The sequence below is a fragment of the Penicillium alfredii genome (genome assembly GCF_028826965.1).
Source record: "Penicillium alfredii strain IBT 34128 chromosome Unknown utg000010l_segment0_segment0, whole genome shotgun sequence".
NCBI classification, from domain to species: Eukaryota; Fungi; Ascomycota; class Eurotiomycetes; order Eurotiales; family Aspergillaceae; genus Penicillium; species Penicillium alfredii.
Window position 1 is genome coordinate 2,121,083 of NW_026622707.1, and position 14,502 is coordinate 2,135,584.

A 14,502-nucleotide genomic window follows, 5' to 3' on the forward strand; every position below is an offset into this window, starting at 1 on the left:
TCACGATGCAACATGAGATTTAGATAATTTAATAGGAAATTATGCTCCTTTAGCTTTACGCAAAGCTGCCCCCGCGGATTCTTTTTCTAGCGGGCCTGCGGCTAATGCTGGGTCAAAATATCTCTAGTTATATATTGTCCCGTTAAGGCATTCTATTGTTAAATAGCTTGTCTTTCTTCCGGTTCAGCTCCTGCCTTTACCTGTTTCTTTCTAGAGATTTATTATACCAGAAATCTGATTGTCGACTTTCCAGCAAAGGCAGGATCGTGCCCGCCAGGCTTCACCAATTCACTGAGGGAAGGGAGATCAGACTCATGATCGGTCTGTATTCTAAGTCACTGATTCAGGACCTTAGCCCGGGGTTGGTTCTCTCGAGGATGTCATTGGCCATTATGCATAAGTGCCATTTGACTTTGATATATCCGGGATTCGAAAGAGATTCAAACTTGTTCATGCTGTCATGATCCGCATTTATTGAAATGGAAACTGCATGGGTCGAAGACGAGACTGCCTAAATATGGACCAAGTCACAAAAGGTTAGCACACATCCACTGGTACTTGTAAAACTTGCCTTACTTGAGTCGATTGACCTCCAATGGCCGATGCATCGAGGCTCTCCCGAACAACAATAGTCCTAAACTTGTCACTGACAGAAGAGTAGCGTTGAAGTAAACCCAATAGCCAGCGTGCTTCCTTGAAGCTGTCAGATAAATCTTCGTCTGATACTTGATTGCTGGCCAGATAGCTCTGTAGCCCGGCAAGTCGTTGGTCCAACTCTGGTGTTCCCACGTAGACAACCCCATAGGTTGAGAGGCTGATATTGCGGATAGACGGGGAAGCACCGTGTTGCATCGAGTATAGCAGAGCCTGAAAGAGCGGATTAGATGTGAGGCTTCCCGAATTTCGGGCAAGAGAAGCATACGCTCTTCACTATCGTACCCCCAACACTGTGGGCAATAAATATAATGGGACGGTCATTTGTCTGTGGAACTTTCAGCATTTATGATACCGGGAACAGGCAAAGCCAGCCCATACTCTCGTGGATTCTCTGATTGCCAATAAATCCGAAACGAGGTTTTCAGAAACCTTTTGCAGCGATGGCATTCCGGACTCAGTTGTCCCCGTCGGCGCGTGGTATCCCCAGGTATAGATCCTCGTGTGGGGCAAATCTGCGGGGAGTAAATCCTGGAGCCAGTTGACCCCATTTGGAGCTGTCCATGAATTCATGCGGTGTCCATTCAGTCCGTGGACGGCCACGATACTGCCACAAGGTGATCAGCTGGTCCTGAGGTTTGTGTGAAAAGGAATACCCGCATGAGGTCATACTCGAGCTGAGGATCTGGGCCTGAATATAACGGCTTCAGTCCGTTATCTGCGGAATGGTTGACCTGCGAGGGAACAGGCATTAGCGGTTCGCTCCATGCGCTGTCTTATTCCGGACGCTCACGGTTTTTCTGGTGACCGAGGGGTTATGCCGCCGTTTCCAACGCCATGTCCACGGCATCTTAGCTGCTTGTGGTTATTTCTGGCGAAGAAAACACCGTGTGAGTTTTACATAGGGGCCCTGGACAAGTGAGATCATGTGATAGCGCTGTCCTGTGCAAGGAGATTCGAGTCAAGCATATAAAACTATACGGCTTGCTTTGTAGACAAGGGAAGTGTCATGAATCCGCGATTCATTCAGAAATTAGCTAGAAATCGATAATCGTACAGAAGAAACAGCAAAAAAAAACTCCGACTGGCGCAAACTCCAACAAGCACATCGTCATCGTCATCTTCATCCCCCATACCCCAGTTCTCTCCCCTCGTCAAACGTATGTAGAAAAGCCCATTAGAGGATGATTAATCCTCAAAGCCTCCCCTCAAGAATACTCCCAGGCGAGGGAAAGGCACGGGCCAACTTCAACTCAGCATCATTTGGCTCCTGACCTGGCTCGAGACCATCCGCAACATACCCACTGCTTGTGACGATATCCATAATCCAGCGGTCAATTTGTGCATGGAGACGGATGTCCTTTTCACAGGTGGACATGTAGATCTCCTGGAGGGCATCAAATCTCAGACCAAAGGCGACGTTTTCTCCTTGTGGGGTCTCACTCAGTGGCTTATGCAAAAGCTGCGTGAGATCACCACGCAAGTGCTCAAAAGCAATCATGATAAGCTCCTTTGACCAGGGACATGTGCGGATGGCACGGTAGAAGACGGCTTTAGCACGGGAAACGTCATTGTTGCAATACAACTCGTACAAGATGTACCATTTCCAGAGACTGAGGTTCGGCCGAGCCTTGTTGCTGCCAAGGACTTTCCCTGAAGGACCTGAGACGGGGCGGTCACCAATAGCGTTTTCAAAGGCCGATCGGATGGAACCGACAACCGTCTTGCCGAAGGCTGGGCAAACGAATTCCATGTAAATTAACAGGAGGTGCGTTGAAACTGGAACACCCCGAGAAATTATGTCAGTTATGTTAATGTCATCGTGCCAATCATGGAGGGTGTTGAGATCAGTCATTTCGGTCATGCTGCGAACATCACTGAAGCGATCAAAGATGCCGATCTTGATATCCTTCAACATAAGGAGTGATAAGAACATGGTATTTTCGGGAAACAGAGATATGCTCTGGAGAAGGGCGGTGCGGATTTGAGCCGACTTGAACACGCGAGCCGATTTGATGTGATGATACATGAGCTGGGCTCGGGCTTGGTGGAGCAGTTCAACCGTGAGATCTGTCCAGTTTTGAATGCCAATTATGCCAGCTTCCAGTGTAGAAAGTATGTTGTTGTAGACACCGAGGACACGGTCGAAGGGCTGTTTAGTGAGATAATAGAGGATTGCGAGGCTGTCGACCCAAGCAACGTATGTTTCGGGCTCTACGGGAGCCCAGGCGCGCTGTTGAGCTCGGAGCAAAAACTGTACACAATAAGTAACCAAACACTGGTTCCATCGAACATGAGCACTTACCTCTTTCGTCCTGAGCACATCAGCAGGGCTGAAATCCGCCAGTTCCGCATCATTTGACAATTTCAGAGAATCGCCGACTTTGCCGGAAGGTAGAACCTTGAGCAGAGCCGCTGCTCGATGGGGGTTGTGACTGTGCAGCATTTCCCAAATCATCGAGTTCCAAACGATTCCACTTTGGACCGTGCGAGGATCCAAGGACGGACCGCCTATCTCGATAGTGGTAATCCACACATTATCCGCAAAATCATGATTGCCAGATCGACGGTGAATGAGCGCCAATGCGTTGTACAGTCTGAGACTTGGCCGCTTTTTCAACAGTTTTTTCGCGTATTTTGTCGCCAGATTGCTATCGCACACGAGCTCAACCGCCAGAGCAACCTCAGCGAATTCTTGGCTCAAGGGAGCGACTTCGACCAGAGATTGCAGAGTCCAACGGACCCAGTTCACATCGATGAGGAATGACTCGTTTTTCGCCCTAGTAATCCAGGAATCGAGCGAAGAAAACCATGATTCGGAATCGGTGAAAAGAGTGTGGATGGAGTGCACAAAACTGTGGTGTGGGAATGCGAAGAGCGAGCTGGCGTTATCTGCCTCGTTTGCAGGAAACAAGTGTTCGCGCTTATATTCCGCATTGGACACAAGCTCATTTCGAAGGAAGCTGTCACCATCCCACAGCCGGATTGAGTACACATTATCAACGGTCGTCGGACAAGGTAGATGGCAGAAACGCAAGAAGCATTCGACAAGCATATTGACAGCCCTGGCATTGAAATTCCAGAAATGTGGTAAAATTTGTCGTAAGTCAGGGAAGATGACGGACCGGCACGGATCGATCTCATTCATGACATCGTTGGCGCGGCTCGGCATTCGAGATTTGCAGATCCGTTCTCTTTCCGCAGCCGCCCAGGATACCACGAGGCGCCGGGTGTCAACTTTGGTCTTGTACTCGTGGGAGAGGGGAGCAACATCAGTGGCCGTACGGCTCTTCCAACCCCGTCCACCCTCTTCTCCAATACGTGCCACCTCTGACACCCAGAAATCTTTGAAATCCGACAGAGCCATTTCGAGATTTCGCGCGACTGAGCTTGGTCGGAAGCAAGTGAACTCGAGCACTGCCTGCCAGAGGCCCACTGCCATTTCCATATAGCCAGCCTCACGCAGAAAGAGGGTCAGGCGTAGAAAAAGATAGCATTGCACTTGAGACTTCTGAGGATCATCCGTGAAATCTGCATTGAGCTGCATGCAGTCAAGGAACGCCTGCCAGCACACGTCGACGTTGAATTCAAGAAAGTTCGTCTGACAGAAATCGAGATATTTCACCCGTAGATAGACAGATTCGCTCTCTGCTTCCACGACAAACTGCCACTGCTTCAAAAGCTGTTTCGTGTCCCAGACTTTGGCTCCCTCTTCCAGCATTGCCAGGAAGAGCCTTTCCCGACCGGGGCCCGCGCTCACACGGTTCAAACCCTGTTCGTACAGATCGAACTTCTTGTCGGCCAGGACTTGCCGCTCGCTATAACTGAGCGAGCGATTGTCTTTCTGGGGGCCAAAGAGCACAAAGTCTTGGTAGTCAATCAACCGAATCCAAGACTGTGCATCCGTCAGATCTGCTTGTACCGCACGGACAAGTTCCCCATTGCGTTGCATAATCTCTGATACGGGGTCCACCTGAGCAGCTTCGGGTGCTCCGGTGTGATTTTCGCCATTGCTAGGCAGCGCATCTGGCAGGTGTGTTTCATCTGAAGTCTCAAATGGGATGAAATCTTTGATCCAATCTGCTTGGAGATCCGAGGTTTGGTCATTTCGGGGACGAAGAAGGGTCGCGTTCTCAGATGAGGAAAGCTTAGACCAAATTCGGTTGGGTCTCACTCTGTCTTGAGCGACAATGTCCTTGAGGACCAGCTCATCACAGAAGGCCTGCGAACTGGCATTTGTGGCCTCAAAATCGATTCTGAGGTTGCTGGGAAGACCGAGAATGCGTCCGCCACCAAACAGAGGGAATTTGGGAACGCTGTAGCGATTACCCATTCCATATTTGAGCATGTACGGATCACCTTCAAGGTCAATAAAAAAAAGATCGTTCTTCTCTTCAGACTCCACATGCTCAGGAGCCTCAGTAAAGTCAGGGAAAAAGGAGCCCAATTTTGGGGGATCTCCGTAACGCTCGTGGAAGTGCCGGCGAACACTGGCACTATCATGTCCTTGGGGGACATGGCGGCGACGGCGACCTCGAGTGTCCTCTTTATGAGGGGGCGACAGAGTCTTGTATTTCGCACGTTCCCTCGGTTTCACCACACTAAAATGGTGAGGGTGGTCTGAGCCATGTCTGTCATGACTCTCATTGTTGTGGTCGGCCGGAGGGGCCGGAGGGGCCAGAGGGGGTTTGAAACTGGCAAATCGTGGAATCAATTGCTTGTCCTGCAGAGGTCAAAATATTAGAGCGATCCCACATGAAACTGAGAAACCAAAGTGAGACTCACTCCCGAGCCAGACGAGTCCATCGTCGGTGACTCTGCCATTTTATCTCCGGCAGAGCTTCACTGATAACACGGGATAATATTATCCCGGCGGTGAGGCAAGGGTCGGAGATTTGTTCTTCCGGCGGTTGGAGGAGCGAAGTGGGGTGGTCGAGGAAGAAAGGTTTTTCCGGCGGTGAGGAAGGGTTTCGTAACAAACAATTGGAATACTATTTTTCTAGGCGGTGAAGAAAATGTGGCAGAACATCAATCGTAAAATTGTTATTCCAGAGAAGGCGGTAAGAAGAAAAAAAAAGTTGAAGCTTCTATTCTGCAGATAACAAAGACACGCTTTTTCGGGGAGAGGCTTATAAGGAGAGATGAGCTACAGCGATAAGCAATTGAAATAGGCGTCAGATCTCTCTTACAATGGCGTCATCTCTTGCAGCACAGCTGTCGCAAATTGCGACAAAGTCGACTCATCAGCTTGACCTTAAAGCTCAGAGAGTTGCCCACTCCCAGTCGCTGATTTTTGATCACAAGATCGCGGGATCACAAGACTTTGATACAGTCTATGATATTTGCTATGCTGGGTTTCAGGAACTATGTTCTCTCGATTCTCGCTTCTCAGAATTTGGCCATACAATTTTCAGTGAACAGAGCAAGGACGAGGATAGGACACAGATGAATGTTGCTCAGAACAGGGAGCTGGACACTGTGATTGAAGCCTTTCTTGGTCTTGTGGGCGGAAGGCTACAGCTGAGCCCTGCGGTCAAGGCTGTCGATTGGCTTGTGAGGCGCTTCAGGTGAGTATCTTCCCGGGGAAGAGTAGGTTACGGCCAAACCCGCTGAACTTGTTATAGGATCCATGAGTACAACACGGCTTGGACTCTGTTCACTTTTCTCCCATACCACACGTCACCTTTGTTCTTGAATTTACTCTCGATTCTTCCCGATAATGTCTCGCCAACGTTCAAAGTGCTATATCCTTACAAAACTAGCCTTGTCAACCCCCCACGCCATCCTCTAGTACACAGTGCCACCACAAACAAACTTTTTTTCGCAGCATTGAATGATTATGTTCTGAAGGTCTGCCGACAACGGGCACAGAGCCATGCATTGCTCTCCTTCTGGGCGGGGATCGTCACGGAGGCAGTGGCTACAATGCTAGACACCACTCGCTCGGGAAGAAGAGAGGCCGAGAAGCAGAAACATGAAGATATCATTCTCCGGGTTCTTCCCGTCCTCAGCAGCGCTTTTACCATGAAGAGGGTCTCGGAATTGATCATCAGTTGCTACATGATTTGCGTGGTCTTGGCCCAAAAAGCTTCGCTGTCCGACGAAGTGGTAGATGGCCTGATGGAGAGTGTGGTCAGCTCCTGGACAGAGGAGACAAAAAGCTCTGGTCTTATTTGCTTGTCGGTGTTGGCACAACAAAAACCATCGGTCTCGATTCCCAAGAAAGTGTTCAAGGGAATTTTGCGTCTTGACAACCCTATCAAAAGCTTTTCCGAAGTGGCAGCGCATTATCAAACATCTCGACTTTTGCTGGGACTTGTTTCCGGTTGTCTGAGCGATCTTGATAAACAGAGCGACAACACGCGGCTCGTCTTGTTGTCCTCCATCTTCGAGAACAACATGCTGGCAGAGAATGAAACGAGGAAGGCGATCGCTATGATTCTCGAAGCCGGCAGCAGTGGCGATGCCACCCGCGGAATGACTCTGAGCGCACAAACGCACCTCGCCGAATTGGTGCAAGGGTTCACTAGGTCTGAAACTCTTCAGCCAATTTTCCAGAAGACCCTGGCCGAATCCGCTATCAACATTCCCGCGTTGGAGCACAATCTGCAGACCGTGGTTGAAGCGCCGGTTGCGCCACGGCCCATTGAAGATGTGGACATGGAGGACGCAGACAATGAGCCCGTTGACACGTTTACGCCGGCTTTTGAGTCATTGACAACAGAGGCTCGCTTCCCGTTCTCATTCCTCAGCAAACTCTCGATTCCCGAGTTCGATAACCTTGTTCAAGTGTTTGCATTGGCGGTGGACTCGCAGGAGAAACTCGATCGTTTCGCCAACTTGAAGATTTTGGGTAAAGCAGACGCCACCAAAACCCCCCAGTTCTTGTCGTTTTTCGCTAGGGCTGTTTCTGGCCCTTATCCTATCGGCACGAAAGTCGCAGCCTTGGATGTTCTCTCGTCTACCCTCTTGTCGATTTCGGGAGACTTTGACCCACAGGCATTGCTTCCATTCCTAATTGTCGCCCTCTCCGACCCCTCTGAACGGATTCGTCGTGATACCACTGGTGTTTTGGTGGCCATTGCTTCTGTATACAACAAGAGCAACATCGCCGATGATGCTTCCATTAAGCCGTGGGCACACGACGCGATCTACGGGCAGGGCAAACAATCGAGCAGTGTCTCTTGGCTCTCAGCTCGCAATGCTCAGAAGGTTTTGGAACGTGCGTTACTTCCTGGACTGGAGGAATATATTCTCGATGCGAATCACATCGGTAGAGTTATCGACGCCGCTCTTCGAGGCTCCGTTTTGCCCGAAGCCACCGGCGCCTCAGAGCTGAAAAAATCTCTTCGGTTCAGTCTTTTTACCTTCCTCTGCTCCCACATTGTTCACATGCCGGTTTTCGCCCCCAAGCTTGGTCTGCTGAACCTCGTCAATCGAGTCGAGAAGGTCTCCGGGACAACCCGTACCAAAGAACTCCTCCCGCTCCTCGAGAACTGGCGTGACTTGAGCCAGGTCCAGGTTGACGAAATTTGTGCCAACGAACGTCTCTCTGCTTCCGAGGCCGAGCATAACATTGCTTCTATTGTGACCTCCAGAGAAAAGAATGCCATCGACATTCTTTTGTCCAACATTAACCGTGACTCCAACGCCTTGAGGTCTTCTTTTGTTGCAAACGTCTTCGCCCGTATCAAGGAATTGTGGGCCAAAATCCCTGAAGATTATCAGCTGTCTGTGTCTGAGAAATTGTTGGATATCTCTCTTGGGCTGTCAGTTGGTGAAGCATTTCTGGTCACTAACTGCCGGGATGTTCTTCGCAGTGTTGAACTTTCCGGTCCTGTTCTCCTGCACTTTGTCCAGAAGATTCCTGTCTCTCTCACAGATGCCGAAGCCATTGGGCCTGCCCCGAAGCGGAGACGTACTAGTCAAAACAACATGGTTGCCATGACGGTCAAGGATGAAGCGGAGCTCAGCAAGCTCATGGACAAAATGACTTTCATCCTGGAGGTTGTGGACAGCTCCGCCCCGGAAAACCACCCCGAACTGGCGGATGGATTGTTCCAAACTCTTGCTGCCCTTCATCACTTCAAATCGCAAATCCAGTCTGGCATGAGCTACCTGCTCAGCTTGACTCTGGGAAGCCTCTTGGCTATCGTCAATAAATCCAAGGTAAGCATTCTCTGACGTTTTTGTACTGAATAGACATTGACACATTCTCAAGGGTTCTGCGAAACCGCAATTCGACACCTCCGTCATCCGGGCCGATCTGGTTGTGGACTGTGTACGAACGACGGAAAGCCCTCAAGTCCAAAATGTGGCTCTTCTTCTTGTGGCCGGTCTATCCGTCATTGCTCCCGAACTGGTTCTTCACAGTGTGATGCCAATCTTCACGTTTATGGGTTCTAGCGTCCTTCGAAAGGACGACGATTACTCTGTGTCGGTGATTGACCAGACTATCGACCAGGTCGTTCCTGCGCTTATCCGATCCCTTCGCAACCAGAAGCGGGACGTGGTTTCTGGGACCTCGGAGCTGCTGCTGAGCTTCACGGCAGCCTTTGAGCACATTCCCTCTCATCGTCGCTTGAGACTGTTCCATGCTTTGATCAGCAAACTGGGAACCCAGGACTTCCTGTTTGCTGTCCTCGCAATGCTTGCTAATCGATACTCGACCGACAAGGATGTTCTTACGTTGATGAGTGGTTTGGCGTCGGATGCTAGCCCTGTTGTGGAACTCACCACTTACAGCAAATACCTCAACCTTGTCAGTGATTCGTTTAAGCCTAAGCCCGGAATCTCCCAGGTTTTGCTCGGAATCGGTAGCGATGATGGACGTGATCCGCAGAAGGTTGCCGTCGATTTGCTGCGGGACTTGGCTCACTTGCTCAAGCACTCGTCCTTGAAGTCGAAATTGGAAAAGGCCTTCGAGACAAAGGGCCAGAGTGCTGACCAGGCCTACGCTTGTTTGTCCCGTGTTCTCCAGCAGATTCTGGGTATCCTCGAATCTGTGCAGAGCATGAAGCCCGTTAGCCAAGCATGCGGTGAGGTTCTCGGGTCGCTGTTTGGCACTTTGTCTCTTGTCGACCTCTTGGACACGGTCGAGGTGTTGCTTCAAAAGCCCAATGATGATCTTCGGCGCAAGGTTCTACGACTACTTGAAAACCGGCTGCGTCAGAACCCTGAGCGCGACAATGCGTCCCAGATCCGCGTCCTTGACTTCCTGCCCACCCTTGTCCGCGTTGTTGAGTCATCTCCGGATACACTTCTCAAGCATGCTTCGGTTGCCTGCATTGATCGCATCACGGACAAGTATGGCCGGAAGGACCCGTCTAAAGTCATCCCTGCGGCTCAGGTCATCGCCGGTGCATCCTGTATTGGGCAGACTGATGACCGCATTCGCATCATGGGTGTTCTGTGTCTTGCCTCTATGGCTGAGGTGCTGGGTCAGGCGCTGATTCCTGCACTACCCGATACGCTCAGCCGGTCCCTACACTTGCTCGAGCTGAGCCTGGCTCCTGGGAAGGAGAACTCGCGACTGCACGATGCTATCTTCTCGCTCTTTTCCGCCCTCTTTGTTCATCTCCCATTCATGATGTCGGACACTCATTTGGACAAGATCCTGCTTCTCTCTTTCCAATCTGCCAATGCAGCTATTGACGAGAGTGGCGAAGAGACCCGTTTGGAGGCCCTTCGCTTGATGGCTCGAAAGGTGGATGTGGGCGCAACTCTCGGTACAATTAATCGCAACTGGCAACGCGCTGTGAAGGCTGGACCAGAGGCCACCAATGAGGCCCTTCAGGTTGTTAGCCTTGCTGTTGAGAAGCATCCCAAGTCAACCATCGTCAAGAACGTTGGCGTTCTTACCAAGATCCTTTTCAACGCATTCGACTTGAGGCGTGAACAGGTGGCGCTTGGCGAGGGTGCGGCCTTTGACTCTTCCGACCTTGACGGGGCCGAGAGCGCTCTCAACGACGTCACGATCAAGATGATCTACAAGCTCAACGACAGTACCTTCCGGCCCATTTTCATTAAGTTCGTCGAGTGGGCCACCGCGTCCAAGAAGGATGAGCAAGGCCGACTGTCGCGGCTTACAACCTTCTATAAGTTCCTTGAGGTTTTCTTCGGCACTCTTCAGGTAAGCTATCGCATGACATCACTATTACTTTCTGGCTTCTAACCGTGTCCAGTCCATCGTTACCGGCTACTCGAGCTACATTTTAGAGAACGTGGTCGAGGTTCTCAGCACAGCTAATCCCACCAAAGCTTCCAAGCCGCTCTGGCTGGCAACACTCCGCATGCTCCGCAATGCTTTCGAGCATGACCAGGATGGTATGTTCAACCAGTTCCCTTGCTTCTTTCTTGTTCCGCTCGCTAACTGTCGGGGGTAGAATTCTGGCAATCTCCCTCTCACCTCTCCAGTGTTTCTGGGCCTCTGATCGCGCAACTGGGACATGCCACCAGCTCAGCCACTGCTAATCTGGTCATTGCCGAAGCTGTTCCTACCATCACGGAGCTCGCCGTCGCCGCCGACTCCACTGACAACTACAAGGAGCTGAACACCGCCCTGATGAAGTACCTCCGTCCTTCGACCGCTCCCAACGTCAAGTCGGCTGGAGGCGATAACCCGCAGACTCGTCTTGCGGCCTTGAAGACGGAGCAAGCTCTGACGGAACAACTCGGTGAGGAATGGCTCGCCCTCCTGCCAGAGATGCTGCCATACATCAGCGAGCTTATGGAGGACGAAGACGAGAGTGTTGAGCGGGAAGTTCGCAAGTGGGTGAAGCAGATTGAAGGCGTGCTCGGTGAACGCCTGGATGATATGTTGACTTAAACCGTCCATGGTGATAATGTACAAAAATTCGGGATCACTGCATTTGTCTGGCGTTCATAGATGAGGCCCCCGGGAGGGAATGCCGCAATGGCCTATGAAGAAAATAAACGTTTGTCTGTCTTCCATGGCAATTCTATTTCCAAATCTGCCACTGCTAGCCCTAGAATTCTCGACTCAAATGGCTCTCCCGGCCAATACATTCACGAAGAAACAACTATGTGCAGATTTGCCTCCGTCTGTGCGTACCTCGCTCGGTAATTCTCCCATCACAAAATGTCACTATTGCTTAGCTTTCAGGGACGGGAGAATCTTTGGCATCAACGCCGGCTTTCCACCGATACTGCGCAGCCGGGTGATCATCACGCGGCCCTGACTGACCTGGTTGCGCGTACAGATTCTCGCGGTACGTGCCCTTGGGCACAGCGTAGTCATCCCAGAACAGACCGCGTCGACGCAGCTCGGGAATCAGGAGGTCGATAACATCCTTGAAAGAGCCGGGCTTGACAGCGTACGCCTATTTCAAGACTAGTCAGCATCCACGGTCTTCAAATCGAAAATATAGAAATCGATAGATCTCTCCTACCAGGTTGAACCCATCCACATCGGCTTCCCGCACCCAACGCTCCATGTTATCTGCGACCTGGACCGGCGTGCCGACGGTTGTGGCACCCAGTCCGCCGACAGTGATGTGTTGGCCGACAGTTGCCTTGGTCCATTTGGCGACTTCGGGGGTTGCCTTGGACCAGCCCTCGACGGCGGATCTGATCAATGGATGCGTCAGTTACAGAACTCAAGATTCAAAACATCACTGGCCCAGGCTTACCGGATGGCATTGCTCTCCACATGCCGTAGCTCTTGATCATCGTCAAACTTGTCCAGGTCAATCCCCGTCCACCCACCGAACAGCGCCAGCGCCCCATCAATCGAGCCCAGACTGCGGAAGTACTTGAACTTCTCCACGGCCTCTTCCTCCGTACGCCCCAGCACGGGACACAGCAGCGCCAGGAACTTGATGCTCTGCGGGTCGCGCCCGAACTCGGCCTTCGCCAGCTGCCGGATCTCTGCGACATTCTTGGCTACCACGGACGGGCTGTGGCCCGCCACGAAGATGGCTTCTGCGTGCTGCGCGGCAAATGTCTTGCCGGCCTTCGAGGTCCCTGCTTGCAGGATCACTGGCGTGCGCTGTGGGCTGGGCTGGCTGAGGTGCGGGCCGGGCACGGTGAAGTATTTCCCGGAGTGGTTGATCTGGCGCACTCCGGCTGGGTCTGTGTAGATCCCGCGCTCGCGGTCCAGGACGACGGCGTCTTGGCGCCATGATGACTCCCACAGCTTGTAGGTTACCTTGATGTATTCTTCGGCCACGGCGTATCGGTCGTCGTGCTGGATGGTTGTCAGTTTGGGGCTTGTGTCGGATGAGGTTGGGAGCCAGGCTTTACATGTGGTTGTCCTTCTTGGCCCATGTTGCGGGCTGCAGAGTCAAGATATCCGGTGACGACCTGGAGAAGTCAGTATCATTTACTCGTGAATGATCAGCGGTCTCAAGGCCGCTCACGTTCCATCCCACCCTGTCAAGAAGCTTCCATCAGCATTTTTTTCATGGAAATCAATGGATCAACACACATACCGTCCTTTCGATAGGTGGTCAACTGTTGACAAACGCCTCGCCAGATGGTATGGCTGCTCATATGTCGTCGTAACAGTCACTCCAAATCCGATATTCTTCGTCGCTGCCGCCATGGCCGGGACAACGGCTAGTGGCTCATTAACTGGCCACTGTGCGCCCGAGATAACTGCCGGGTCGAGGTTTCTCGGTCCTTTGTAGACATCATAGCCTCCTGCAGGGGAGTGTGCTGTAAGCGATCGGGTCAATGTATGAATGCCTTGTTGAGGATGCGCCTACCCAGGACATCCGCGATGAAGATGCCGTGGAACTTGGCCCCCTCGAGCAGTTGCGCCAGCTCAACCCAGTGGTCGATATCGTTGAACCGGTGCGATTCATCTTCAGGGTGGCGCCATAGACCGGGTGATTGGTGTCCGCTGCCTGTGTTGTAGTTAGAAGGAGATCTCTTGTGGGCGTTGTTGACAACATCCAACGTACACATTTCCACAAAAGCATTGAGAATCAAAGATTTGCGGGGACGGTCCCCTGTCGTGTTATTCTCAGTCATGACTTTGTTTTTGTGAACTTTGAACAAGCTCAAAATATACTATGTGTATACGGAGATCTCCACGGGCAACTTTTTACAAAATTCAAAACAGCAAAAGCAGGAGATATTTCCAATAAAAAAAAAAACTGAGATTCCATTTGTATATGTCGAGCACCTCATCCGCAACCACCCCGCGTGCGTCATCGAGCTGGACCATCCCCATAGCATCAATGTGGACCGCGATGGCGCGATGCCGGCGATCCTGAGGGGCGCACCACAGCGCAATGCGGAACCTCACTGGTTCATATACAATTAGGCTTGGGACAGCGCGCGAGTCACCATGCACATTTGCAGATTCCTTCCTGTCTGTTTCGTCTGTGCTTCTCGGGCGAGAGAGATTGTACAGAATGTCTGTGTTGAGGTGATCTGGTCCCCGATTCCATTCGGCATTCCAGTGGGCATTCATTCCCAGTGGAGTCGTGGATCGGCCATTCGATTTTGGGAATTATATCATTTGAAGTGTTAATGGTTCGCCGGGCCCCTCCTATCTTCTGGCAATGTTTCTACGGGCATTTCTTTTAGGGTTATTTCGGTACGCAACGGGAACCATCAATCAACCTCGGTCTCTACGAATGGCGCAATTGCTCTGGTTCTTGATGGGTTTTTTTTTGCAAAGTTGTATCTGCACAAATCTGATAGTTTGTCTCCTAGTAGTTCCTAAGTCTCTCAGGCGCTCATCTTCCCCTAAACCCAATCGTCCAGCTCTTGGGCGCGCCAACCTCACTATCAAGCACCTCATCGCTCGCATATATCAAGCCATTGTGGATCAGCCCATGCCCATTTGCTCAGAGGCTCCGGTATTCGCGCATCAGC

General features: G+C 51.4%; 3 protein-coding genes across 3 annotated transcripts; 1 reads left to right on the top strand and 2 right to left on the bottom strand.

Annotated features, from left to right (window-relative positions):
* Positions 1 to 1,849: 1,849 nt before the first annotated feature.
* Positions 1,850 to 5,478, bottom strand: NUU61_008326 (uncharacterized protein; the record flags this gene model as incomplete). Its single annotated transcript, XM_056658851.1, has 3 exons — positions 1,850 to 2,908; positions 2,960 to 5,377; positions 5,440 to 5,478. 3 exons carry the CDS (start codon positions 5,476 to 5,478, stop codon positions 1,850 to 1,852), a joined length of 3,516 nt encoding a protein of 1,171 aa, XP_056509144.1.
* Positions 5,479 to 5,844: 366 nt separating this feature from the next.
* utp10 (snoRNA-binding rRNA-processing protein UTP10) lies at positions 5,845 to 11,482 on the top strand (the record flags this gene model as incomplete). The annotated part of the gene is made up of 5 exons (XM_056658852.1): positions 5,845 to 6,221; positions 6,279 to 8,823; positions 8,876 to 10,786; positions 10,839 to 10,980; positions 11,040 to 11,482. 5 exons carry the CDS (start codon positions 5,845 to 5,847, stop codon positions 11,480 to 11,482), a joined length of 5,418 nt encoding a protein of 1,805 aa, XP_056509145.1.
* A 286-nt stretch (positions 11,483 to 11,768) lies between these two features.
* Positions 11,769 to 13,650, bottom strand: NUU61_008328 (LLM class flavin-dependent oxidoreductase; the record flags this gene model as incomplete). Its single annotated transcript, XM_056658853.1, has 8 exons — positions 11,769 to 11,996; positions 12,066 to 12,243; positions 12,306 to 12,862; positions 12,919 to 12,978; positions 13,035 to 13,047; positions 13,107 to 13,332; positions 13,383 to 13,523; positions 13,581 to 13,650. 8 exons carry the CDS (start codon positions 13,648 to 13,650, stop codon positions 11,769 to 11,771), a joined length of 1,473 nt encoding a protein of 490 aa, XP_056509146.1.
* Between the last annotated feature and the right edge of the window lie 852 nt (positions 13,651 to 14,502).